This window comes from Coregonus lavaretus, assembly GCF_964263955.1.
Source record: "Coregonus lavaretus genome assembly, contig: HAP1_SCAFFOLD_403, whole genome shotgun sequence".
In the NCBI taxonomy this organism is placed as follows: Eukaryota; Metazoa; Chordata; class Actinopteri; order Salmoniformes; family Salmonidae; genus Coregonus; species Coregonus lavaretus.
Window position 1 is genome coordinate 377,454 of NW_028166489.1, and position 27,100 is coordinate 404,553.

The 27,100-nt window shown below is 43.4% G+C and overlaps 1 protein-coding gene across 1 annotated transcript in view; it reads left to right on the forward strand.

Annotated features, from left to right (window-relative positions):
- LOC311114644 (lysine-specific demethylase 4B-like) overlaps window positions 1-27,100 on the forward strand; it is a gene marked incomplete at its 3' end in the record, with an annotated part of 60,222 nt that overhangs the window by 4,391 nt on the left and 28,731 nt on the right. The window contains exons 2-5 of the mRNA XM_084189887.1: window positions 8,341-8,696; window positions 8,911-9,086; window positions 9,428-9,542; window positions 11,836-12,029. Coding sequence (XP_084046013.1) covers window positions 8,355-8,696; window positions 8,911-9,086; window positions 9,428-9,542; window positions 11,836-12,029 — 827 coding nt within the window. The remainder of the gene's footprint in view (window positions 1-8,340; window positions 8,697-8,910; window positions 9,087-9,427; window positions 9,543-11,835; window positions 12,030-27,100) is intronic.

The window sequence follows — 27,100 nt, forward strand, 5'->3', positions numbered from 1 at the left end:
CCTTGAGCTCCCTCCACAGATTTTCTATGGGATTAATTAATGTGCTTCTTCTTGAGCCACTCCTTTGTTGCCTTGGCTGTGTGTTTTGGGTCATTGTCATGCTGGAATACCCATCCACGACCCATTTTCAATGCTCTGGCTGAGGGAAGGAGGTTCTCACCCAATATTTGACGGTACATGGCCCCGTCCATCGTCCCTTTGATGCGGTGAAGTTGTCCTGTCCCCTTAGCAAAAAAATACCCCCAAAGCATAATGTTTCCACCTCCATGTTTGACGGTGGGAATGGTGTTCTTGGGGTCATAGGCAGCATTCCTCCTCCTCCTCCAAACACGACGAGTTGAGTTCATGCCAAAGAGCTCGATTTTGGTCTCATCTGACCACAACACTTTCACCCAGTTCTCCTCTGAATCATTCAGATGTTCATTGGCAAACTTCAGACGGCCCTGTATATGTGCTTTCTTGAGCAGGGGGACCTTGCGGGCGCTGCAGGATTTCAGTCCTTCACGGCGTAGTGTGTTACCAATTGTTTTCTTGGTGACTATGGTCCCAGCTGCCTTGAGATCATTGACAATATCTTCCCATGTAGTTCTGGGCTGATTCCTCACCGTTCTCATGATCATTGCAACTCCACGAGGTGAGATCTTGCATGGAGCCCCAGGCCGAGGGAGATTGACAGTTATTTTGTGTTTCTTCCATTTGCGAATAATCGCACCAACTGTTGTCACCTTCTCACCAAGCTGCTTGGCGATGGTCTTGTAGCCCATTCCAGCCGTGTGTAGGTCTACAATCTTGTCCCTGACATCCTTGGAGAGCTCTTTGGTCTTGGCCATGGTGGAGAGTTTGGAATCTGATTGATTGATTGCTTCTGTGGACAGGTGTCTTTTATACAGGTAACAAGCTGAGATTAGGAGCACTCCCTTTAAGAGTTTGCTCTTAATCTCAGCTAGTTACCTGTATAAAAGACACCTGGGAGCCAGAAATGTTTCTGATTGAGATATAATACTGCACGTACGGTCACTGTGGGGACAATGTCGTTGATGCAGTTCAGTGTTTCCTCTGGAAAATGTGTTAGCTGTGCTGGAAAAGTTAGGGGGGGGATCCGGGGTCCTCCCCCCCCCAAAACAAAATATTTATAAGTACTGAAAAGCTTGGTTCTGGTGACTTAAAAAAAAAAAAGGAATAAACTCAAATAAACCATCTAAAATATAATTTCCAACCCCAGAAATGATCTCAATAACATATTGGTAAAATGATTATAGTATACAGGATGAAATTTAAGGTTGAGGGGTGCAGCTATCTAAAGAAACACAACAGAGATCTTCTTTCTGAAATAAAGTTTATCTTGACAAAATTTAACAGAGGAATATTTGACTGAACATGAATTAGAGCCCACTAATTCATGTTCATCACAAAAGGAGGGTGTTGGAAATCTCTTTCCAGGTTTTGACAAAAACCTAGTTCTGACATAGTTTACAGCCTTTGTCAGGGCACTTTATTCTTCTGGGCTTTTGGAAAAGATTCCCAAGCCCTCCTGTAATTAAGCTCCTTGATGGAGAGCCGCATGCAGGCGGCTTGATGCTGTCCCTGCAGTCTGTTCCTCAAGTCTGTTTTGACCTGCAATTACAGAGATAATAAGACGAGAAGGGAGAGGGACAAAGATGATCTACTTTCACATTTTAAATGTTCTTTCTCATTTCATTGCAGAGAAGTCCCTCTCACAATTAACAGTAGACACTGGTATAGTCAGCGCGATTGCTGCCAGCTGGCTAAGGCAGGGGTAGACTGCCCCCACTCATCAAACTGCATGGCCAGCTTTGTCATTGCAGTCAGCTGGTCCAACCCCTGAAATACATTAAAAACAAAAAGATGTACAACATTAAAGAAGAGCCAACAGAGTGGTAGTTCAACAGGAAAAAGGGATGGGCAACACTGGCCTAAAATCTTCTCTTCAAAAGATTGTCACACTCATGCCATACCTTGAATGCTCCAACTAGCACATGTTGCTTGTAAGAAGGCCATTCTTGCAGCCTCTGGCGCTTGCATTAACTGCCTGGAGAGGAGGGTTAAAGGTGTTTATCCTCTCACTAGAGAACACAGCCTGAGGTCCCAACACACTGAAGGCCCCCAGAATCTCCAGGTGTTGGATCCTCCGGTCTAGGCTGTCCTGGAGGCCAACAAGATATGGATCCATGACCTAATTACAGCACAAAACAGAAAATAGGTGATTTAATAGCTGTCTGCTTTAGTTTATCCAGCACACATGATGTAACATTGGTTTCATCACAGCAATGTTTTTACTTCCTCTCTGAACCGAGCCCAGAACTGCTCCCTGGTCTTGGTCTTCTCCACCTGGCCTCTCCCTCTCCTCCTCCTCCTCCTTGATGTATGTTGAATGCGCCCAGACCCATTGGGTCATCGAGGTCCTGATGGAGTTGGCTCAGGAATAAACACAAAATACTGTAGACTAGTACAGACTAAATATGCACACATTTTCTTTCTCCCTTAGCCTAATTAAATGAAATTTTACTAACCATGTGGTATTATATAGCCACTGCTTCAGTCTGTCAGTTTTAAGCCACTTTGGGTCCCATCCGGATTGCCGGTGGTGCGCACTTGGCCTTACTCCTCTCTCCTCCTCCTCTCCTCTCTCCTCCTCCTCTCCTTTATCTACTCCTCTTTCTTGTCCTTCTCTTTGCTCTCCTCTCCTTTTCTCCTTCCATCTCCCCTCCTGGCTCTCTCATTTCCTCTCTTCTCTCCTTTTCTCCTTCCATCCCCCCTCCTGGTTCTCTCCTCTCCTCTGCTTCATTCTGTCCCTTATGCATCCCTAGCTCGCTCCCGGGATTCTTCTCTGTCTAGTAAAGTAAGCCATATACTTGTTATAAAAACGATAGCTTAAGCTTTTAAAGAGTTAGCTAACTAAAGAAAGTTTAATTTAATTTAGGCTGATTTGACGTTAGCTCGCTAAGTTAACGTTACCTGACACTCTTGTCCCTGCTCCCCCTTTCTCTTTCGCTGCTGTGGCTGGAAATATTTCACTCAACTGAGAAAAAAAAAAATCAAATCGAAGACAGATAAATGTCGCTATCTTGCTTGCACTTGATACAGTTCCAAACAAATTAGCTAACTTGCTAGACTAGTAACGTTAGTTAACCATGTTTCTATCATCAACATACTTGTGGATATTGGATCGCTAATTGCCGTTACAATTGTGGCAGCAATATTATAGATCTAAATGATGTTAGAGTTTTTAGGTTATAGCTAGCTTATGTAGTTAACTAGTTGGCTAGCTAACGTTAGTCAAACACAAGCTAAAGTACCTTTCTTGCAGTTTCTCACGCAGGAGCACTCTGAGGTGATTCAAGTGAATTGTGTTTTGCGCCGCAGAGCTTCTGTATTGCGCACTGGTCCCTGGCGTGCAGTTTCTCGCGCAGGTGCATTCTGAAGTGAATTGTGTTTTGTGCCGCAGAGCATCTGTATCGAGCACTGGTCACTCGCGCTCTGTGTTTCTTGAGTTGCAGGCTGCCTGCCACAGCTAACAGAGCTAAATAACCTTCAGAATTGTGTTGAACCCAGACAGATTATCTATTTACCAAGAAAAGCGAATGTGCTTTACAGAACTTTATTAAAACTATGTTTGGTAGACATAGGATGTTTATTTTGGTGTGGCGGCAATGATTCTGCCGTGGCGCAGTGCCACACTTAAATGAACGCAGAGGGAAACACTGATGCAGTTATTAATGAAGCCGGTGACTGATGTGGTAAACTCCTCAATGCCATCGGTTGAATCCTGGAACATATTCCAGTCTGTGCTAGCAAAACGGTCCTGTAGCTTAGCATCCGCTTCATCGGACCATTGCCTGTTTTTAGAGTTTTCGCTTTTAAGCCGGAATCAGGGGTATACAGTTACTGTCAGATTTGCCAAATGGAGTGTGAGGGAGAGCTTTGTATGCGTCTCTGTGTGTGGAGTAAAGGTGATCTGGAGTTTTAGTTGCACAGGTGACATGCTGGTAGAAATTAGGTAAAATGTATTTCAGTTTTCCAGCATTAAAATCACCGGCCACTAGGAGCGCCGCCTCTGGGTGTGCATTTTCTTGTTTGCTTATGGCCCCTTACAGCTTGTTGAGTGCGGTCTGTGGTGGTAAATAGACAGCTACGAAAAATATAGATGGAAACTCTTGGTAAATAGTATGGTCTACAGCTTATCATAAGTTATTCTAACTCAGCCGAGCAGAACCTTGAGACGTTCTTAATCTTAGAGATCGCGCACCAGCTGTTGTTAACGACGAGACAAACACCCCCACTGAGCTTCCCCGATGCATCCATTCTGTCCTGATGTATAGAAACCAGATAGATTTGACCATGTCCTTGTTCAGCCACGACTCTGAGAAACAGGATATTACAGTTCTGCAGACCACGTTAATTGGATAGTCATCCAGTTTATTCTCCAGTGATTGCACGTTCGCCAATAGATTGGAGGGTAGAGGCGATTTATCCACTCTCCAACGTCTGTTGCGGAGGCCACAGGTATGGCACAGTCTAAGGCGTGCTACTGAGATTGTAAATGGTTATTATGAAAGAATAAGGGTGCAACACTAATAAATATATTATTTTATAACAATGTGCTTTCTCCCGCGATGGATAGCGGTCTCTGTCCCCGTTTCTGAAACATAATCTTCAGTGTGCTGTTGAATTGGCGCCTTTCCCTATATGCTGTAACTTGAATTAGGTTTATGATCAATAGCCTAACTGTTAAACGTGCCTGGCTTTATAAATCATCCATGTATATCTACAGTAATAAGACAGATCCTGCTCCTGTTGCCAATTTGACTGTTTGTTTAATAGCCTACTGATTAGGGTTGGGCGGTATCCAGATTTATTTTTCGTCATACCGGCCTTCTCTCATCTTGGGATTTACAGTATTACTGGCTTAGTACACAAGGGTCGATAAAAATGGCAAGAAAAGCCCATTCGGTGTCTATCAGAATGCTAACAAAATTAGCGTAAGTAATAGTGAATTTCCACGGAGGCTGCTAGCTAAATATGCTAATGAGGTCAAACGAAAATAAACAAATTGTAAAGGTAGGCAATCCAACTCGTGAAGTTATACATGTTTAGGAAGGAGCTACCGAAATGTCATTTTTGGTGTATTTGGTCATTTTTATAAGCGAATGTGAACGAGAGACATTGTGCAAATGAACAAAGTTTTGACGCATGCTTGTCTGAAGGAAGAACAATACTGGCTCTGAAGCAGCATGTGGTCACGCTGTGCCTGTGTGGAGTCTGGAGTCGCAAGGGCAAAGGGCCGGCCTGCCTGCTCTGCTAGAAGAGGGGGGAGGAGCAGTCTGGCCGAGAACAGAGAGGAGGAAAAACGCAAGGAAATCAAGCAGTGGCAGCTGTACAGATAACTCATCCAAACAGCTCAGAAAGCGAACACTATAAGATACCTGTCACATTATTAATTCAGCCACTTGCTTAGATAACGCGACCCTTAAGTTTATGTTTAACTTGCTAGTTAACGCAGAATCCTTTGTTTCTTCACGCAGGAAACAATTATAAAACGCATAAGAAATAACTTGCTGCGTTTGGAAGCGCAGCTCTAAGATGCTTCTTGTAATTTCAGCTCGGCATCAGACTAATTTTGTGCTTCAGTTGCACATCTCCACTCTGATGCGAATTCACAAACGGGCATTCTATCAGCAGACAGACTCTGACTGAAGTGGAGCTACTTTTCTCTGGTACTTTTCTTGATGTAGCCAGCCTACTTTTCTCTGGTACTTTTCTTGATGTAGCCAGCCTACTTTTCTCTGGTACTTTTCTTGATGTAGCCAGCCTACTTTTCTCTGGTACTTTTCTTGATGTAGCCAGCCTACTTTTCTCTGGTACTTTTCTTGATGTAGCCAGCCTACTTTTCTCTGGTACTTTTCTTGATGTAGCCAGCCTACTTTTCTCTGGTACTTTTCTTGATGTAGCCAGCCTACTTTTCTCTGGTACTTTTCTTGATGTAGCCAGCCTACTTTTCTCTGGTACTTTTCTTGATGTAGCCAGCCTACTTTTCTCTGGTACTTTTCTTGATGTAGCCAGCCTACTTTTCTCTGGTACTTTTCTTGATGTAGCCAGCCTACTTTTCTCTGGTAAAATTTAAAGAAGACCTTTTAAACAAAAGACTTTAGGGAATGTAGCTGGCTACATTCTTTCTATGATAAACATTAGAAATATGATGGCTATGCATCGTCTTTGCAAAATAATTATAAGCTCATTTACTTGTATGGCTACCAACTATATAGTGTTGCACTTCTGTTGTCATCTGCCGAATGTGTTGCACTAATGTATTTTCTGTGAAGGAAAACTATAGTTGCACGTCCCTGATCATTTTATTGAAGCAAAAACACTGACTTTCAATATAAAACGCTAGCCCTGTCAATACACAGCTGGACTCTACTCCCGCTTTGTGTCTTTGTGCTATTTGCAAACAAACACGTGACTGGCTCAACCGTTCTGGAGAACTACGGTAAGCTTCATAATGTCAAATAATGTGACAGGTGAAATTAAGAACACGATGCGTTTTATCTCCTAACGTGTTGCACAAGTTTACTGCATGTGTTCATACTGAACCAAAATATGAACACAACAATACCAAAGATTTTACTGATTTAGGCCCTAATCTATGGATTTCACATGACTGGGAATACAGATATGCATCTGTTGGTCACAGATACCGTTTGTGACACATCTCCTTTGCATGGAGTTGATTGTGGCCTGTGGAAGGTTGTCCCACTCCTCTTCAATGGCTGTGCGAAGTTGCTGGATATTGGCGGGAACTGGAACACGCTTTCGTACACGTTGATCCAAAGGATCCCAAACATGCTCAATGGGTGACATGTCTGGTGAGTGTGCAGGCAATGGAAGAACTGGAACCTTTTCGGCTTCCAGGAATTGTGTACAGATCCTTGCGACGTGAGGCTGTGCATCATGCTGAAACATGAGGTGATGTGGGCAGATTAATGGCATGACAATGGGCCTCCAGGATCTCATTGCGGTATCTCTGTGCATTCAAATTGCCATCGATAAAATGCTATTGTGTTCGTTGTCCGTAGCTGATGCCTGCCCATACCATAACCCCACCGCCACCATGGGGCACTCTGTTCACAACGTTGACATCCGCAAACCACTTGCCCACACGACGCAATACACGTGGTCTGCGGTTGTGATGCTGGTTGGATGTACTGCCAAATTTTCTAAAACAACGGTAGAGAAATGAACATTAAATTCCCTGGCAACAGCTCTGGTGGACATTCCTGCAGTCAGTATGCCAATTGCACGCTCCCTCAACTTGAGACATCTGTGGCGTTGTGTGACAAAACTGCACATTTTAGAATGGCCTTTTATTGTCCCCAGCTCAAGGCGCACCTGTGTAATGACCATGCTGTTTAATCAGCTTCTTGATATGCCACACCTGTCAGGTGGATGGATTATCTTGGCAAAGGAGAAATGCTCACTAACAGGGATGTAAACACATTTGAGAGAGAAGCTTTTTGTGCATATGGAACATTTCTGGAATCTTTTTATTTCAGCTCATGAAACATGGGACCAACACCTTTTACATGTTGCGTTTTTATATAGTTTTTCAGTATAGTGTATTTTATTTAATTTAAATACAAGTTAAAAAATGTAGACCAATCGTTTCGTCGACAGAACAGATTACTCTGTCGACCAATATCTTTTTGTTGGGGACAGCCCTAGTCAGGAGCCCGTAAAACGGCCGCCATTCCCTAAGGCGCCATTACATTATAACGCAACATTTTTAGTGACAACCATCAGTAGAGTTGAAAATGCGATGGAAACCCATTTAACTTGTCTTTTTTTTTTTATTCGGTACATGGGAATTGAACCGCAGAAGTTATTTATGTGCACTACGTCATCATGCACAAACCTTTATTGGCAACAAGTCAATTTGATGGAAACATCTCTGGTTGGAAAATGCGACTGTATTATTTATGCAGCTTTTAGAATATTCGCATTAAAATCTGTCGCCAAGAAAACCTAGCTACTGATACGTTTTTACACAGAAGATCATACAAAATTATTGCCTGAACTTCTCAATACCTTGCTGATGCATCTGTCAATTCAAACCATACTTCCTTCAGATTGAAATGCTGTCAAAAGTACTGTCAGACTGATTTTATAATAAACTAATAGGCCCAATTTAAAAACATTGGCCGTTTTGGGAACACCTGCCCTAGTTACTGTTGCCTAGGGTGGGGTTTTCGATCCCAGGTCTGTCGGTGCCTCATTTTTCTTATTCTATTCAACTTTGTCATTCCTTTCTCTTTCTATTTACAGTTCTACCTGCCTCTATGTCGCTGGAAGCGCCCCCAGATCCACCTGCCACCATGTCGCTGGAAGCACCAGCACCAGACTTATCCCCAGAACTAGCTGCAGATTCAGCCCCAGAATTAGCCCCTGAGCTAACACCAGATACAGCCCCAGACCTAGCTGCAGATTCAGCCCCAGAATTAGCCCCTGAGCTAACACCAGATACAGCCCCAGACCTAGCTGCAGATTCAGCCCCAGTCCCAGTAATGAACCCAGGGTGTAAGATCATGACCTTCCGGCCCACCATGGAGGAATTCAAGGACTTTGCCAAATACGTTGCCTACATGGAGACTCAAGGAGCACACCGTGCAGGCCTGGCAAAGGTACACACACATCATGACAGTTTAGTTTATATTGCCTAACACTAATAATTCAGCAATGTATTGTTATTGCCTCTCCATCTCACTTGGCCTAGGTTGTCTCTCTCTTTTTACCTTTGTCCTCTTTTACTTTCACATCCTCACTCACTCACTCACTCACTCACTCACTCACTCACTCACTTTAACTTTCTCTCCCTTCCTCCTGCCCTTCTTGCAGGTGATTCCCCCTAAGGGCTGGAAGCCGCGGCAGTCATACGATGTCATCGAGGAGATGACGATCCCTGCTCCCATCATGCAGGTGGTGACTGGCCAGTCAGGCCTCTTTACCCAGTACAACATCCAGAAGAAGTCCATGACCGTTGGGGAGTACCGCCAACTGGCCAACAGCAGAAAGTAGGGCCTCGCATCACCGAGCTACCAGACATTCTACACCCATTGAGACCCAGTCAAAATAATGCAGAAGATAGATTAATGTTATGATCAGAGACAGGGTTTTTTCATAGTGGAAACTAAAGAATAATGTATTCTCCCAGTTTTTTTTATACAAATGTTTTCTTTCCCAATCACAGAGTTGAGACCATTACAAATTACGCACAGTACGAATGTGAAACTTTGATTTATCACTTTCCATCTAAATTATTGGGTTGCCTTTGTTAGTGCCTGTTTCACTGCCTTTACCGTTTAGTATCTGTCTAGTGAACTATAGACCTCTCTACTCTCCCCTCCACTCCCAGGTACTGTACCCCCCGACACAAGGACTTTGACGACCTGGAGAGGAAGTACTGGAAGAATCTCACCTTCGTGTCTCCAATCTACGGTGCTGACGTCAGCGGCTCCATCTATGACTCAGTAAGTCAGCCCAGGAACAGCCTTGCTAATTACACACATGGGTTGTGAACATTAGTAGTGACATGTTTTGCAGCAGAAAACGTAAACAAGCGTTTCTTCTGGGACAAGTTCAGATAGTGCTACCTCCCTGTTACTGTTTTCTTCCGTTTCGTACCTTCTGAACATGACCCTGGCTTCACTATACAGGGCATTCGGAAAGTATTCAGACCCCTTGACTTTTTCCACGTTTTCCTACGTTAGTCTTATGCTAAAATTGATTAAATTGTTCCCCCCCCCCATCAATCTACATGCAATACCCCATAATGACGAAGCAAAAACAGTTTTTTGGAAATGTTTGCAAAAAAAATAAAAAAAAGACAAATGAAATATCACATTGACATAAGTAAATGACCCTTTTATTTTGTTGAAGCACCTTTGGCAGCGATTACAGCCTTGAGTCTTCCTGGGTATGACGCTACAAGCTTGGCACTCCTATATTTGGAGAGTTTCTCCCATTCTTCTCTACAGATCCTCTCAAGCTCTGTCAGGTTGGATGGGGTGCGTCGCTGCACAGCTATTTTCAGGTCTCTCCAGAGATGTTCGATCAGGTTCAAGTCCGCGCTCTGGCTGGGCCACCCAAAGACATTCAAAGACTTGTCCCGACGCCACTCCTGCGTTGTCTTGGCTGTGTGCTTAGGGTTGTTGTCCTGTTGGAAGGTGAACCTTCGCCCCAGTCTGAGGTCCTGAGCGCTCTGGAGCAGGTTTTCATCAAGAATCTCTCTGTACTTTGCACCGTTCATCTTTCCCTCAATCCTGACTAGTCTTCCAGTCCCTGCCACTGAAAAACATCCCCACAGCATAATGCTGCAACCACCATGCTTCACCGTAGGGATGGTGCCAGGTTTCCTCCAGACGTGACGCTTGGCATTAATGCCAAAGAGTTCAATCTTTGTTTCATCAGACCAGAGAATCTTTTCTCATGGTCTGAGAGTCCTTTAGGTGCCTTTTGGCAAACTCCATGCGGGCTGTCATGTGTCTTTTTACTGAGGTCTGGCTTCCGTCTGGCCACTCTACCTTAAAGGCCTAATTGGTAGAGTGCTGCAGAGATGGTTGTCCTTCTGGAAGGTTCTCCCATCTCCACAGAGGAACACTGGAGCTCTGTCAGAGTGACCATCGGGTTCTTGGTCACCTCCCTGACAAAGGCCCTTCTCCCCCAATTGCTCAGTTTGGTCGGGCGGCCAGCTCTAGGAAGAGTCTTGGTGGTTCCAAACTTCTTCCATTTAAGAATGATGGAGGCCACTGTGTTCTTGGGGACCTTCAATGCTGTAAAAAAATGTTGGTACCCTTCCCCAGATCTGTGCCTCGACACAATCCTTTCTCTGAGCTTTACGGACAATTCCTTTGACCTCATGGCTCGGTTTTTGCTCTGAAATGCACTGTCAACTGTGGGACCTTATATAGACAGGTGTGTGGCTTTCCAAATCATGTCCAATCAATTGAATTTACCACAGTTGTACTCCAATCAAGTTGTAGAAACATCTCAAGGACAATCAATGGAAACAGGATGCACCTAAGCTGAATTTCGAGTCTCATAGCAAAGTGTCTGAATACTTATGTAAATAACATATTTCTGTTTTGTTAATTCTAAAAACCTGTTATCGCTTTGTCATTATGGGGTATTTTGTGTAGATTGATGGCATTTTTTTATTGAATCCATTTTAGAATATGGCTGTAACGTAACCAAATTTGGAGAAGGGGTCTGAATACTTTCTGAATGCACTGTAGTTACAAATTGTGTGGAATTCCTTAGTACTAAGTACCCGACAGTAACACTTGTTGATACGTTTTGTGGTCCTCTGTAGCTCAATTGGTAGAGCATGGTGCTTGTAACGCCAGGGTAGTGGGTTCGATCCCCGGGACCACCCATACGTAAAAATTTATGCACACATGACTGTAAGTCGCTTTGGATAAAAGCGTCTGCTAAATGGCATATTATTATATTATATTATTATATTATACGTTTTAACAAAAAATACCAGCTGAAATATGTCTATGTTGTGTGGCCTTGATGCCATCTGGTGGTGAACATGTATTACTACATGGCCTTGAACAGCAATGGCAATCTTAGTCCTCCATAGTAATATAGCTACGTTATTCACTGGTATAAGACTAGCTGAAGTACAATTGTGACAAACAAACAGTGCAACTCCATGTCTATAGGCCTGGCTATGTTCATTCAATTTAATTGGTAAATGTAGCCAATATGCTTTAATTGGGTCACAGTGTTCACCTCCCTCTGTCTGTGTGTTTCCAGGAGATCAGTGAGTGGAACATCGGCCACCTGAACACGCTGCTAGATATGGTGGAGCAGGAGTGTGGCATTGTGATCGAGGGAGTGAACACACCCTACCTGTACTTTGGCATGTGGAAGACCACCTTTGCCTGGCACACCGAGGACATGGACCTCTACAGCATCAACTACCTGCACTTTGGAGAGCCCAAGTCCTGGTCAGTGGCTAGATTTAGTATTTTTAGTTATTTGTGTGTCTCCTCTCTCTCTGTCTCTCTCTGCCTCTCTCTGCCTCTCTCTGCCTCTCTGTCTCTCTCTGCCTCTCTGTCTGTCTCTGCCTCTCTGCCTCTCTCTGCCTCTCTCTCTCTCTCTGCCTCTCTCTCTCTGCATCTCTGCTCGCTTAGAAATATTCCTCAAATTACTTAATTTGTCATTTGGCACTTATTTTTGATATATTGGGGGATTTCCAACACATTCTTCGTGGTTCTCTCTATTTTATGTGACAGCTCTTTGCTTCAATTGCATCTACATTTTAAAAAATGGCAAGCTGGAATCTTGATTTCAGGATCTGATTTCAGGATCTGGACAGGCTTTGGCAGTGGCTTCTCTAGCATCTATCATTCTTCTACATGTGTAAAGCTGAAAGTGAGTTCCTGTTTTTGAGTTAAGGAGACTGTCCATGTACTTCTGTAGTTAAACAGGTGGCCACTGGAGGACAGTCTAGACCAATTGTCACTCTTTCTTAGTCAAAATGCAAGCCGAGATGTACCACTCAGACCAGTTAGAAATTATATTTTAAAAATGTAGGTATATGATCACACTGGTAATAGATAATGTGTTGTATTACTTTTGAGGCATAGTTGAGTAAGCATAATCATTTAATTGTTTTACTGGACTGATGGCCTGCATGTGATGGTCAGTCTAAGGGCGGGAGCAGCGGTGAGGCTGCCTCTCACCTGACTCACCGTCCCTCCACTCTCCCTCTCTCTCTGCCTCTCTCTCTCTCTCTCTGCCTCTCTCTCTGCCTCGGTGAGGCTGCCTCTCACCTGACTCACCGTCCCTCCACTCTCCCTCTCTCCGCTGAGAAAAGGGAACACATCCTCCAGCTGATGGTGAAAGTTGCGCTGCATTATTTCTGCCTCATGCACAAATTCATGTTGTTACTCCTATGCCCAGAGAAAGTGAAAAATTCCTTTATATATATTTTTTAAAGACACAAGCCATTAATAATAACAACGCAAGCTTATCGGAACACTTTGCTATAGTCATTCATTGCAGCTGCAGTGCTGGTTGTAGCGTGAGTGGAAGTAGGGAGAACGGACCTTTTTAATGGCTTATAAAAGCGTTGAACAAAGTGTTGACAGTGCTGAATAACAACTTATACATGAACTTACTCATGAAAACAGCAGCTCCTTGCTGTATTCGTTGAGTCTCTAGTCATGGTTTTAAACGTTTTGAAATCTTACAGTATCAACTTTGCTGTGTGTTGTGAGGCTTCTTTTTACAGCCTATGGCTCGAGGAAACTGTGTAGACACGATGATCTGAACTATGTGATTGGCCAGCGGTAGGCCTATAGGTGCACTTGATTTGCTCTCTGTCCCTGCCGGGTATGCGCTGTTCTACCTTCAGACACATGAAATGGTTCAAAATGGGAGGACTTTGCCTTCCCGCTCGCTGCTAGGGCTGCTGAATCAAGTGCAGCTATGACCAACAGCAAAATAAAGAAATACAGAAGCAACACAAGGCTTTATCGTTGTTGTTTTTTTACAGAAATGTTTGGTGATCGACTAGGAATGCCTTGGAGATCGACCAGTCGATCGCAATCGACCGGTTGGAGATGGCTTCTGTAGTGCAAAGCATCTTCAATATGAGCATCATATTGACTGGAATTTGGCACTGTTTGTGTGTCATTGACTGTGTTTGCGTGAATATAGGTCTATATATAAGTGTATGTTACGGCTGCACAATAATCAAATTCACATCCAAATTGCAATATTGATATGTGCAATATCCGTATCGCAAGAGATGGATATCGCGTGTAAAGTCAATTTTAAATTGTACCCTGTTTGTCGTCTCTCTCCCCCTCTCCTCTTGCAGCTGCTTCCCACACAAACACACACACACACACACACACAAACACACACACACACAAAGCCCGCCCCCTGTGTGTATTTTTCTGTGAATATGAGTGTCTGTGTCCTACAAGTAATTAAATAGTCCAGGGCCAACCATCCCATCACTCGTCGCTAGATGGCAGTAGCGCTCTTCCGACACCTCTCTCTCTCTCTCTCTCTCTCTCTCTCTCTCTCTCTCTCTCTCTCTCCCCATCGTTTTCTTATTCCTCTTGTAATACGACCCCCCTCGTCGAGGCGCGCTATTCCCAAAGGCTTCACTCGGCATCCAATTCTATTTCCTAACGTTTATGGCTCTCCCAACACTGAGTCACATAAAGAGCCTCTATTTGCTGACACGTCTCCATCACTTTCGCCAACCATTTCACTTCGAAGCGAGTGGGAAAACCAGCATTGCTGCATAGACCCTGTAGTATCACACACTGAAGGGGTTCCTTCCAAATGGCACCCTATTTCCTATATAGTGCACTACTTTAGACAAGAGCCCTTTGGGCCCTAAATAGGGAACAGGGTGCCATTTGGGACGTAGCCTCAGACTAACAGCCACTCCCGGCTAAGTGAGTCGCACGGCGGCAAGGTAATGGCGGTAGATAAGGGTATCGACAGAACGCTAATGGAGGGCGACACTTCGTCAAAGTACCGGTAACGGCGGTGACCTCACCGGGCGACCTTAGTAGCGGTCAGCTAGTATAGGCGTCTGGCGCAGTGCCCGTCATCTTTAAGCTGTGTCTGCGAGGTGAGAGCATGTGTGTGTGTCTCTCTCTCCATGGTCTTGCTGGGTGACTAATACCCACTCCGCCATCAGAGAAGGATCGATCTCCTCTTCCCTTGTTATTTTAACCTTTCATACCTTTATCGTAGTCCTACTTTCTTGCTGGGGATGGCTTGACTGCAGCCTAGCTGGGTTATGTTTTTGACCATAGAATCACAACTCTCCAGGAACAGGGTTGGTGATCCCTGGTGTAAACCTACAGGAGGCTAGCTCTCCAGGAACAGGGTTGATGATCCCTGGTGTAAACCTACAGGAGGCTAGCTCTCCAGGAACAGGATTGGAGAGCCCTGGTGTAAACCTACAGGAGGCTAGTTCTCCAGGAACAGGGTTGGAGAGCCCTGGTGTAAACCTACAGGAGGCTAGCTCTCCAGGAACAGGGTTGCAGAGCCATGGTGTAAACCTACAGGAGGGTAGCTTCTAAAATACATTCTTGTCTTGTTTTCATGGTGGAATGAGAGAGGTTTAGAGGGAGGTTTTCATGGTGGAATGAGAAAGAGGGGCTCTGAACTGAGCCAGGCCTCCCTTGCTGTGACAGCGCTCATTACTGCACAGGCAGGCTTTTCTGTTTCTCGCACTCTGTCCCCCTCTTACTCTCTCCCTTGGAGGTCCCCTGCGCCATGTCTGTTCAGCTTGGAGGGAAGGATTCTATTTTTCTTTATTTTCTTCCTCTCATTTAGTCTCTCTCCCCTCCTGGGTTTTTTAAGCCTCTCGCTCAGTGTGTGGCCTATGGGACCTGCACAGACTGTACCTATCAATACCAGCATCACTGTGTGAGCATTGCGTGTGTGTGAGCATTGCGTGTGTGTGAGCGCTCTGTCAAGAGCCATGTTCCAATAGCCATCACTAATGCTCTATCAAGAGCCATGTTCCATTAGCCATCACTCTAATGGTCTATAAAGAGCCATGTTCCATTAGCCATCACTATAACGCTCCATCAAGAGCCATGTTCCAATAGCCATCACTAACGCTCTGTCAAGAGCCATGTTCCATTAGCCATCACTCTAATGGTCTATAAAGAGCCATGTTCCATTAGCCATCACTCTAACGCTCCATCGAGAGCCATGTTCCATTAGCCATCACTCTAATGGTCTATAAAGAGCCATGTTCCATTAGCCATCACTAATGCTCTATCAAGAGCCATGTTCCATTAGCCATCACTAACGCTCTGTCAAGAGCCATGTTCCATTAGCCATCACTAATGCTCTATCAAGAGCCATGTTCCATTAGCCATCACTCTAATGGTTTATCAAGAGCCATGTTCCATTAGCCATCACTCTAATGGTTTATCAAGAGCCATGTTCCATTAGCCATCACTCTACTGCTCTATAAAGAGCCATGTTCCATTAGCCATCACTCTACTGCTCTATAAAGAGCCATGTTCCATTAGCCATCATTCTACCGCTCTATGAAGAGCCATGTTCCATTAGCCATCACTCTACTGCTCTATGAAGAGCCATGTTCCATTAGCCATCACTCTACTGCTCTATAAAGAGCCATGTTCCATTAGCCATCATTCTACCGCTCTATGAAGAGCCAAGTTCCATTAGCCACCACTCTACCGCTTTATCAAGAGCCAAGTTCCATTAGCCATCACTCTACCGCTCTATCAAGAGCCAAGTTCCATTAGCCATCACTCTACCGCTCTATCAAGAGCCAAGTTCCATTAGCTATCACTCTACCGCTCTATCAAGAGCCAAGTTACATTAGCCATCACTCTACCGCTCTATCAAGAGCCATATTCCATTAGCCATCAATCTACTGCTCCATCTAAAATATCTATCTTTTTGGTTTACAGGCTGTCTTCTTCTTTTAGAAATCTGTCTTAATTTTTAGAATCTAGCCTTTCAAAAGCCCTTATGCCTGGGCACTTAAACAGAGAGGTGGCATCCCAAAGTGCACCCTATTCCCTATTCAGTGATCTACCTTTGACCTGAGTTGTGGTCTAAAGTACTGCACTACCTAGGAAATACGTTGTGATTTGGGACGAAGTCACAGCCTCTCCATAGTTTAATGGAGTAGGGTTGTCATGCTTCAGTAGCATCCTTCTTGATCCAGAAGTCTCAAGTCTCCCCTCCAAGCAACCCTCTCAAGATATCTTCCCTCCCCTATTCTCCTCCTCCCTTCCCCCACCCTCTCCCTCTTCTTACATATGCCCCTGTGAGGAAAAGCAATCTTTCCTTGTCACTCGTTAAAAGTACATTTACTCAGATGGATGCACCCCTCAACTCTGTTTAACTGTGAATGTGTGTGTAGTGGGGGGAACAATCAAACAGTGTACACACACACACTCTTCTTCCCCTTCTTTTTTTAGGAAATTGAATCATTTTCACTTTTCGGGTAATTACAGTATGTTAAACTGTGTGCAAGGAGAGGTTTGCCTAACCCCCCTGTGCAGCAACTGTGAAATTAACTCCATTCCCCTCCAACTCTGCTCCCATCTGTCATACCCCCCCCCCCCCCCCAATAATCTGCTGTCAGATGTTGTAAAGATCACCAGGCGGTTTGCGGAGAGTAAGAGAAACTGCTAAAAATGACAATCTTAGGGTTGCATTGACTCCATTTACGCAGAGAGAGAGCCCATTATTATTTGTGTAGTTTTATCGGGTATTAGATGACGCTTGCTGTTTTTGTGTCTCTTCCGGGAGGAAAGAGATGAGTGTTCACTTTAGCGACGTCAGTGCCACAGTATTGTTGCATTGGAAGTGTTTTATGAATGAAGACAATTGGCAATAGTTCTAATTGCCTAATCAATTATATTGAGGTCAATGGATGTTTTCCATCTTGCTGCGTTGACCGTCATCCAGATTCATGCTGATTCCTCCCTACCTTCAGGCTATGCTCAAACCCTACACCCCAACCCATCTCTGATCTCTTGGCCTTCCCACCCTTATGGGAAGGCAGCTCCAGCTCAGCCCAGTCCAAGCTCTTCTCTGTCCTGGCACCCAAATGGTGGAACCAGCTTCCCCCTGAAGCTAGGACAGCAGAGTCCCTGCCCATCTTCCGAAAATTGAAACCCTACCTCTTCAAAGATAATCTTAAATAAACCCACAGCACCCCCCTCGCACACCCTCAGAGTGAACTAACACTCACACTTGAAATTTACCATATCATCAAAATAGTTTAACCTGGATTGTTTTGCAATAATCACTGATCTGGCTTTCAAAAAATACCTTATTTACATAAGTATTCAGACCCTTTGCAATGAGACTCGAAATTGAGCTCCAATGCATCCTGTTTCCATTGATCATCCTTGAGATGTTTCTTAAACTTGATTGGAGTCCACCTGTGGTAAATTCAATTGGTTGGACATGATTTGGAAAGGCATACCAGTCTATATAAGGTCCCAAAGTTGAAAGTGCATGTCAAAGCAAAAACCAAAAACTGTCTGCAGCATTGAAGGTCCCCAAGAACACAGTGGCCTCCATCATTCTTAAATGGAAGAAGTTTAAACCACCAAGACACTTCCTATAGCTGGCTGCCCGTCCAAACTGAGCAATCGTGGGAGAAGGGCCTTTGTCAGGGAGGTGACCAAGATCCTGACGTTCACTCTGACAGAGCTGCAGAGTTCCTCTGTGGAGATGGGAGAACCTTCCAGATGGACAACCATCTCAGCAGTACTCCACCAATTAGGCCTTTATGGTAGAGTGGCCAGACGGAAGCCACTCCTCAGTAAACGGCACATGACAGTCAGCTTGGAGTTTGCAAAAAGGCACCTAAAGACTCTCAGACCATGTGAAACAAGATTCTCTGGTCTGATGAAACCAAGATTGAACTCTTTGGCCTGAATGCCAAGCGTCACGTCTGGAGGAAACCTGGCACTATCCCTACGGTGAAGCAAGGTGGTGGTGGCATCATGCTGTGGGGATGTTTTTCAGCGGCAGGGACTGGGAGACTAGTCAGGATCGAGGGAAAGATGAACAGACCACTCAGGACCTCAGACTGGGGAAAAGGTTCACCTTCCAACAGGACAACGACCATAAGCACACAGCCAAGACAACGCAGGAGTGGCATCGGGACAAGTCTCAATGTCTGAGTGGCCCAGCCAGAGTCCGGACTTGAGCCCGATCTAACATCTCTGGAGAGACCTGAAATAGCTGTGCAGCAACGCTCCCCATCCAACTTGACAGAGCTTGAGAGGATCTTCAGTGAAGAATGGGAGAAACTCCCCAAATACAGGTGTGCCAAGCTTTTAGCGTCATACCAAACAAGACTCGAGGATGTAATCGCTGCCAAAGGTTCTTTAACAAAGTACTGAGTGAAGGGTCTGAATACTTATGTAAATGTTATTTCAGTTTTTTTTATAATTTTGCAAGAAATTCTCAGCCTGTTTTTGCTTTGTCATTATGGGGTATTTACATCATTTAGCAGACGCTCTTATCCAGAGTGAGTTACAAATTGGTATTGTCTCTAGGTAGATTGGGGGGGGGGGGGGGATTAAATCAATTTTAGAATAAGGCTGTCACGTAACAAATTGTTGATCAAGTCAAGGTGTTTGAATACTTTCCGAATGCCCTGTGCAAACTAATGGGGCGAACTCTGTGAAGTTCAATCCCTTGGGTCTGCACGGCCTGGCATTTTTTCTGTGCGGCAGTCCTGGAGGAGGTGCGTGGCTGCGCACACTATCGTCAGAAAGGTTAAGTTCTCGTCTATTACAGTAAAATAATGTCTTAAGTGTTTCAGTGTCCATATGACTGATTCTGTTGGACCAAACCTCAAATACAAATAGTGAGTTTAAAAAATGTAAGTCGCTCTGGATAAGAGCGTCTGCTAAATGACTAAAATGTAAATGTAACTGCTTGTTGTCAGGGGAAGTTCTCATTCGTGTTGTTTTGAGTGGCAGAGGGAGGGGTTTGGTGCCTGTGTGTGAAGGTGCACAAAACACACAGCACAGAATGAGTGAAGGAGACGAGACCAAAAAGACAGCACGCTCCTAACAACGGGGCGAAAAAAATACAAAAATAACTTGATTTTTGCGATGCAATCATTTGGAACATTGTGCTAAAACATACAGTCCCAGTCAAAAGTTTGGACACATCTACTCATTCAAGGGTTTTTTCTTTATTTTTACTATTTTCTACATTGTAGAATAATAGTGAAGACATGGAATCATGTAGTAACCAAAGAAGTGTTAATCTCTATGGGATCGGTGTCCCGTATACGGGACGTTTGAGCTAATGTGATTAGCATGACCAACCTTTCTAGGACATAGACATGTCTTGTATGGGCAGAACACTTACATTCGTGTTAATCTAACTGCACTGTCCAATTTACAGTAGCTATTACAGTGAAAAAATACCATGCTATTGTTTGAGGAGAGTGCACAACAACAAAAAACGTATCATGGCAACTGGTTTGATACATTCACCTCTGAAGGTAAATAATGTACTTACATTCAGTCATCTTGCTCTGATTTGTCATCCTAAGGGTCCCAGAGATAAAATGTAGCATAGTTTTGTTTGATAAAATAATTTTTTATATTCAAATGTAGGAACTGGGTTCTACAGTTTGAACCCCTGGTGTCTCTGGCTCCACACCCACCCCGCCTGGCCATCTAGATGTGTGAAAGTTAGTGTATAAGCTAATTAACAGGTGTGCATTGTTAAAAGTGAATTTGTGGAATTTCTTTCCTTATTAATGCGTTTGGCCAATCAGTTGTGTTGTGATAATGTAGGGTTGGTATACAGAAGATAGCCCTATTTGGTAAAAGATCAAGTCCATATTATGGCAAGAACAGCTCAAATAAGCAAAGAGAAACGACAGTCCATCATTACTTTCAAGAACTTTGAACGTTTCTTCAAGTGCAGTCGCAAAAACCATCAAGCGCTATGATGTAACTGGCTCTCATGAGGACCGCCACAGGAAAGGAAGACCCAGAGTTACCTCTGCTGCGGAGGATAAGTTCATTAGAGTTACCAGTCTCAGAAATTGCAGCCCAAATAAATGCTTCAGAGTTCAAGTAACAGACACAGCTCAACATCAACTGTTCAGAGGAGACTGCGTGAATCAGGCCTTCATAGTCTAATTGCTGCAAAGAAAGCACTACTAAAGGACACCAATAAGAAGAAGAGACTTGCTTGTAATATTGATCCTCATATGTCTGATCGAAAATGGGCTAAATCATGAAATGTCCAGTGCCCAAATGACTTTACTTGTGCAGGCGAGGAAAATCATTGTGCTTCTTCACACGAAGGTGACATACATTTTATATACACACACACACACACACACACACACACACACAACCCGTCAAAAGTTTTAGGACACCTACTCATTCAAGGGTTTTTCTTCATTTTCACTATTTTCTACATTGTAGAAAAATAGTGAAGATGTCAAAACTGAAATATCACATATGGGATCATGTAGTAACCAAAAAAGTGTTAAACAAATCAAAATATATTTTATATATTTGAGATTCTTCAAATAGCCACTCTTTGCCTTGATGACAGCTTTGCACACTCTTGGCATTCTCTCAACCAGCTTCACCTGGAATGCTTTTCCAACAGTCTTGAAGGAGTTCCCACATATGCTGAGCACTTGTTGGCTGCTTTTCCTTCACTCTGCGGTCCAACTCATCCCAAACCACCCCAATTTGATTGAGGTCGGAGGATTGTGGCGGCCAGGTCATCTGATGCAGCACTCCGTCACTTTCCTTCTTGTTAAAATAGCCCTTACACAGCCTGGAAATGTGTTGGGTCATTGTCCTGTTGAAAAGCAAACGATAGTCCCACTAAGACTAAACCAGATGGGATGGCGTATCGCTGCATAATGCTGTGGTAGCCATGCTGGTTAAATGTGCCTTGAATTCTAAATAAATCAGACCGTGTCACCAGCAAAGCACCCCCACACCATAACACCACCACCTCCATGCATTACGGTGGGAAATACACATGCGGAGATCCGTTCACCCACACCGCGTCTCACAAAGACATATTTAAAAGATCTTAAAACACATTTTTAGCTTTGCTTATGGTGCTTTTTAGTCATTCAGTTTGTCATTCTTTAGATTGTTATGTTACGTCTGTTGTGGAGTAAATATTTCAGCTTTTATTTTCATTTTTTTTTTTTTTTTTTTTTTTCTTCTGTAAAGTACATTGTGTTCCATTCCATGTCTGGAATATACTGTATAAATTAAGTTTGATTTGATTAATGCAGGAAAACTGAAATCTGTCTTACCTCATTTCTACCAGCATGTCACCTGTGCAACTAGAGGCAGAAAAACTCTAGATCACCTTTACTCCTAACACAGACAAATAAGGGTTATGTGAAATGACAACATTTTCTTACAATATCGACACAATTGTGATTCATGACTTATGCATTGAGAGTTTGTAGTGGATTACAGATCAACACTACCACTACGTTGGGTCTGGACTTGCAAGGGACCGCTGCTGACAACCCAATCGCATCCATTGTCCATAACAAACAGAGCAGGCAGGGGTATTGAGGGTGTGCAACTTTTATTTTCTGTTAAATAAATCAAATAAATTTTTAACAAAGTTTGCATCTTTACAGAACATGTGTTGTGATTAGCGCTCTAGATTTGCTATGCTGTATTTTTTAAACAGAAATAGCAATTTCGATTAAATATGACAATGTTTGCCTTTCCGTGCCTTGTATAGCCTACTATTGAATATGGTGTAAATGTATGCTCAGATATGATTGTATGTACACTACCGTTCAAAAGTTTGGGGTCACTTAGAAATGTCCACTGCTCCAAATGTCAAATTTTTTAATTTTTTTTTGTCCATTAAAAGAACATAAAATTGATCAGAAATACAGTGTAGACATTGTTAATGTTGTAAATGGCTATTGTAGCTGGAAACTGAATATCTACATAGGCGTACAGAGGCCCATTATCAGCAACCATCAGTCCTGTGTTCCAATGGCACGTTGTGTTTGCTAATCCAAGTTTATCATTTTAAATGGCAGCTTCATTAAATAGTACCCGCAAAACACCAGTCTCAACGTCAACAGTGAAGAGGCAACTCCGGGATGCTGACCTTCTAGGCAGAGTTGCAAAGAAAAAGCCAGATCTCAGACTGGCCAATGAAAAGATTAAGATGGGCAGCCTGAGATATGGCTTTTTCTTTGCAGCTCTGCCTAGAAGGTCAGCATCTCGGAGTCGCCTCTTCACTGTTGACGTTGAGACTGGTGTCTGCCAGTTGTGGACTTGTGAGGCGCCTGTTTCTCAAACTAGACACTAATGTATTTGTCCTCCTGCTCAGTTGTGCACCGGGGCCTCCCACTCTATTGTGGTTAGAGCCAGTTTCCGCTGTTCTGTGAAGGGAGTAGTGCACAGCGTTGTACGAGATCTTCAGTTTCTTGGCAATTTCTCACATGAAATATCCTTCATTTCTCAGAACAAGGATAGACTGACGAGTTTCAGAAGAAAGTTTTTTGTTTCTGGCCATTTTGAGTCTGTAATCGAACCCACAATTGCTGATGCGCCAGATCCTCAAATAGTCTCAAGAAGGCCAGTTTTATTGCTTCTTTAATCAGCACAACAGTTTTCAGCTGTGCTAACATAATTGCAAAAGGGTTTTCTAATGATCAATTAGCCTTTTAAAATGATAAACTTGGATTAGCAAACACAATGTGCCATTGGAACACAGGACTGATGGTTGCTGATAATGGGCCTCTGTATGCCTATGTAGATATTCCATTAAAAATCAGTCGTTCCCAGCTACAATAGCCATTTACAACATTAACAATGTCTACACTGTATTTCTGATCAATTTGATGTTATTTTAATAGACAAAAAAATTGCTTTTCTTTTGAAAACTAGGACATTTCTAAGTGACTCCAAACTTTTGAACGCTAGAGTGTGTGTGTGTGTATATACATACATACATACATACATACATACATACATACATACATACATACATACATACATACATACACACACACACACAGTGCTATGAAAAATTATTTGCCCCCTTTCTAATTTTCTCTACTTTTGCATATTTGTGATCTTCAACCAAAACCTAATATTAGATAAAGGGAACATAAGTGAACAAATAACACAACAATTACATATTTATTTAATAAACAAAGTTATGCAACACCCAATTCCCCTGTGTGAAAAAGTAATTGCCCCCTTACACTCAATAACTGGTTGTTCCACCTTTAGCTGCAATGACTCCAACCAAATGCTTCCTGTAGTTGTTGATCTGCTTTAACTCAGTGACGTGTGGGTTTTCAAGCATGAACTGCTCGTTTCAAGTCCTGCCACAACATCTCAATTGGGATTAGGTCTGGACTTTGACTAGGCCATTCCAAAACTTCCAATTTGTTGCTTTTTAGCAATTTTAGTGGTGGTGGTGTGATGGTTTGGGGATGCTTGGCTGCCTCAGGACCTGGACGACTTGCCTTAATAGAAGGAACCATGAATTCTGCTGGAGGTTTTGGAATGGCCTAGTCAAAGTTTTAGATTCCGTCTCTCACAGTTGAAGTGTACCTATGATAAAAATGACAGACCTCTACATGCTTTGTAAGTAGGAAAACCTGCAAAATCGGCAGTGTATCAAATACTTGTTCTCCCCACTGTAGGTACACGTCAACTATGACAGACAAAATGAGACAATTTTTTCCAGAAAATCACATTGTAGGATTTTTTATGAATTTATTTGCAAATTATGGTGGAAAATAAGTATTTGGTCAATAACAAAAGTTTCTCAAAACTTTGTTATATACCCTTTGTTGGCAATGACACAGGTCAAATGTTTTCTGTAAGTCTTCACAAGGTTTTCACACACTGTTGCTGGTATTTTGGCCCATTCCTCCATGCAGATCTCCTCTAGAGCAGTGAAGTTTTGGGGCTGTTGCTGGGCAACACGGAGATCTGGAGACTGGCTAGGCCACTCCAGGACCTTGAAATGCTTCTTACGAAGCCACTCCTTCGTTGCCCGGGCGGTGTGTTTGGGATCATTGTCATGCTGAAAGACCCAGCCACGTTTCATCTTCAATGCCCTTGCTGGTGGAAGGAGGTTTTCACTCAAAATCTCACGATACATGGCCCCATTCATTCTTTCCTTTACACGGATCAGTCGTCCTGGTCCCTTTGCAGAAAAACAGCCCCAAAGCCCCCATGCTTCACAGTAGGTATGGTGTTCTTTGGATGCAACTCAGCATTCTTTGTCCTCCAAACACGACGAGTTGAGTTCTTACCAAAAAGTTATATTTTGGTTTCATCTGACCATATGACATTCTCCCAATCCTCTTCTGGATCATCCAAATGCACTCTAGCAAACTTCAGACGGGGGACACGTCTGGCACTGCAGGATTTGAGTCCCTGGCGGCGTAGTGTGTTACTGATGGTAGGCTTTGTTACTTTGGTCCCAGCTCTCTGCAGGTCATTCACTAGGTCACCCCGTGTTGTTCTGGGATTTTTGCTCACCGTTCTTGTGATCATTTTGACCCCACGGGGTGAGATCTTGCGTGGAGCCCCAGATTGAGGGAGATTATCAGTGGTCTTGTATGTCTTCCATTTCCTAATAATTGCTCCCACAGTTGATTTCTTCAAACCAAGCTGCTTACCTATTGCAGATTCAGTCTTCCCAGCCTGGTGCAGGTCTACAATTTTGTTTCTGGTGTCCTTTGACAGCTCTTTGGTCTTGGCCATAGTGGAGTTTGGAGTGTGACTGTTTGAGGTTGTGGACACGTGTCTTTTATACTGATAACAAGTTCAAACAGATGCCATTTAATACCGGTAACGAGTGGAGGACAGAGGAGCCTCTTAAAGAAGAAGTTACAGGTCTGTGAGAGCCAGAAATCTTGCTTGTTTGTAGGTGACCAAATACTTATTTTCCACCATAATTTGCAAATATATTCATTAAAATCCTACAATGTGATTTTCTGGATTTTTTTTCCTCAATTTGTCTGTCATAGTTGACGTGTACCTATGATGAAAATTACAGGCCTCATCTTTCTAAGTGGGAGAACTTGCACAATTGGTGGCTGTCTAAATACTTTTTTCCCCCACTGTACATACAGTTGAAGTCGGAAGTTTACATACACTTAGGTTGGAGTCATTAAAACTCGTTTTTTCAACCACTCCACACATTTCTTGTTAACCAACTAGTTTTGGCAAGTCTGTTAGGACATCTACTTTGTGTATGACACAAGTAATTTTTCCAACAATTGTTTACAGACAGGTTATTTCACTTATAATTCACTGTATCACAATTCCAGTGAGTCAGAAGTTTACATACACTAAGTTGACTGTGCCTTAAACAGCTTGGAAAATTCCAGAAAATGATGTCATGGCTTTAGAAGATCCTGATAGGCTAATTGACATCCTTTGAGTCAATTGGAGGTGTACCTGTGGATGTATTTCAAGGCCTACCTTCAAACTCAGTGCCTCTTTGCTTGACATCATGGGAAAATCAAAAGAAATCAGCCAAGATCTCAGAAAAACAATTGTAGACCTCCAGAAGTCTGGTTCATCCTTGGGAGCAATTTCCAAACGCCTGAAGGTACCACGTTCATCTGTACAAAGAATAGTACGCACGTATTTACACCATGGGACCACGCAGCCGTCATACCGCTCAGGAAGGAGACGTGTTCTGTCTCCTAGAGATTAACGTACTTTGGTGCGAAAAGTGCAAATCAATCTCAGAACAACAGCAAAGGACCTTGTGAAGATGCTGGAGGAAACGGGTACAAAGTATCTATATCCGCAGTAAAACAAGTCCTATATCGACATAACCTTAACCTTAAAGGCTGCTCAGCAAGGTAAAAGCCACTGCTCCAAAACCGCCATTAAAAAAGCCAGACTACGGTTTGCAGCTGCACATGGGGACAAAGATCGTACTTTTTGGAGAAATGTCCTCTGGTCTAATGAAACAAAAATAGAACTGTTTGGCCATAATGACCATCGTTATGTTTGGAGGAAAAAGGGGATGGCTTGCAAGCCGAAGAACACCATCCCAACCGTGAAGCACGGGGGTAGCAGCATCATGCTGTGGGGGTGCTTTGCTGCAGGAGGGACTGGTGCACTTCACAAAATAGATGGCATCATGAGGAAGGAAAATGATGTGGATATATTGAAGCAACATCTCAAGACATCAGTCAGGAAGTTAAAGCTTGGTCGCAAATGGGTCTTCCAAATGGACAATGACCCCAAGCATACTTCCAAAGTTGTGGCAAAATGGCTTAAGGACAACAAAGTCAAGGTATTGGAGTGGCCATCACAAAGCCCTGACCTCAATCCTATAGAAAATTTGTTGGCAGAACTGAAAAAGTGTGTGCGAGCAAGGAGGCCTACAAACCTGACTCAGTTACACCAGCTCTGTCAGGAGGAATAGGCCAAAATTCAACCAACTTATTGTGGGAAGCTTGTGGAAGGCTACCCAAAACGTTTTGACCCAAGTTAAACAATTT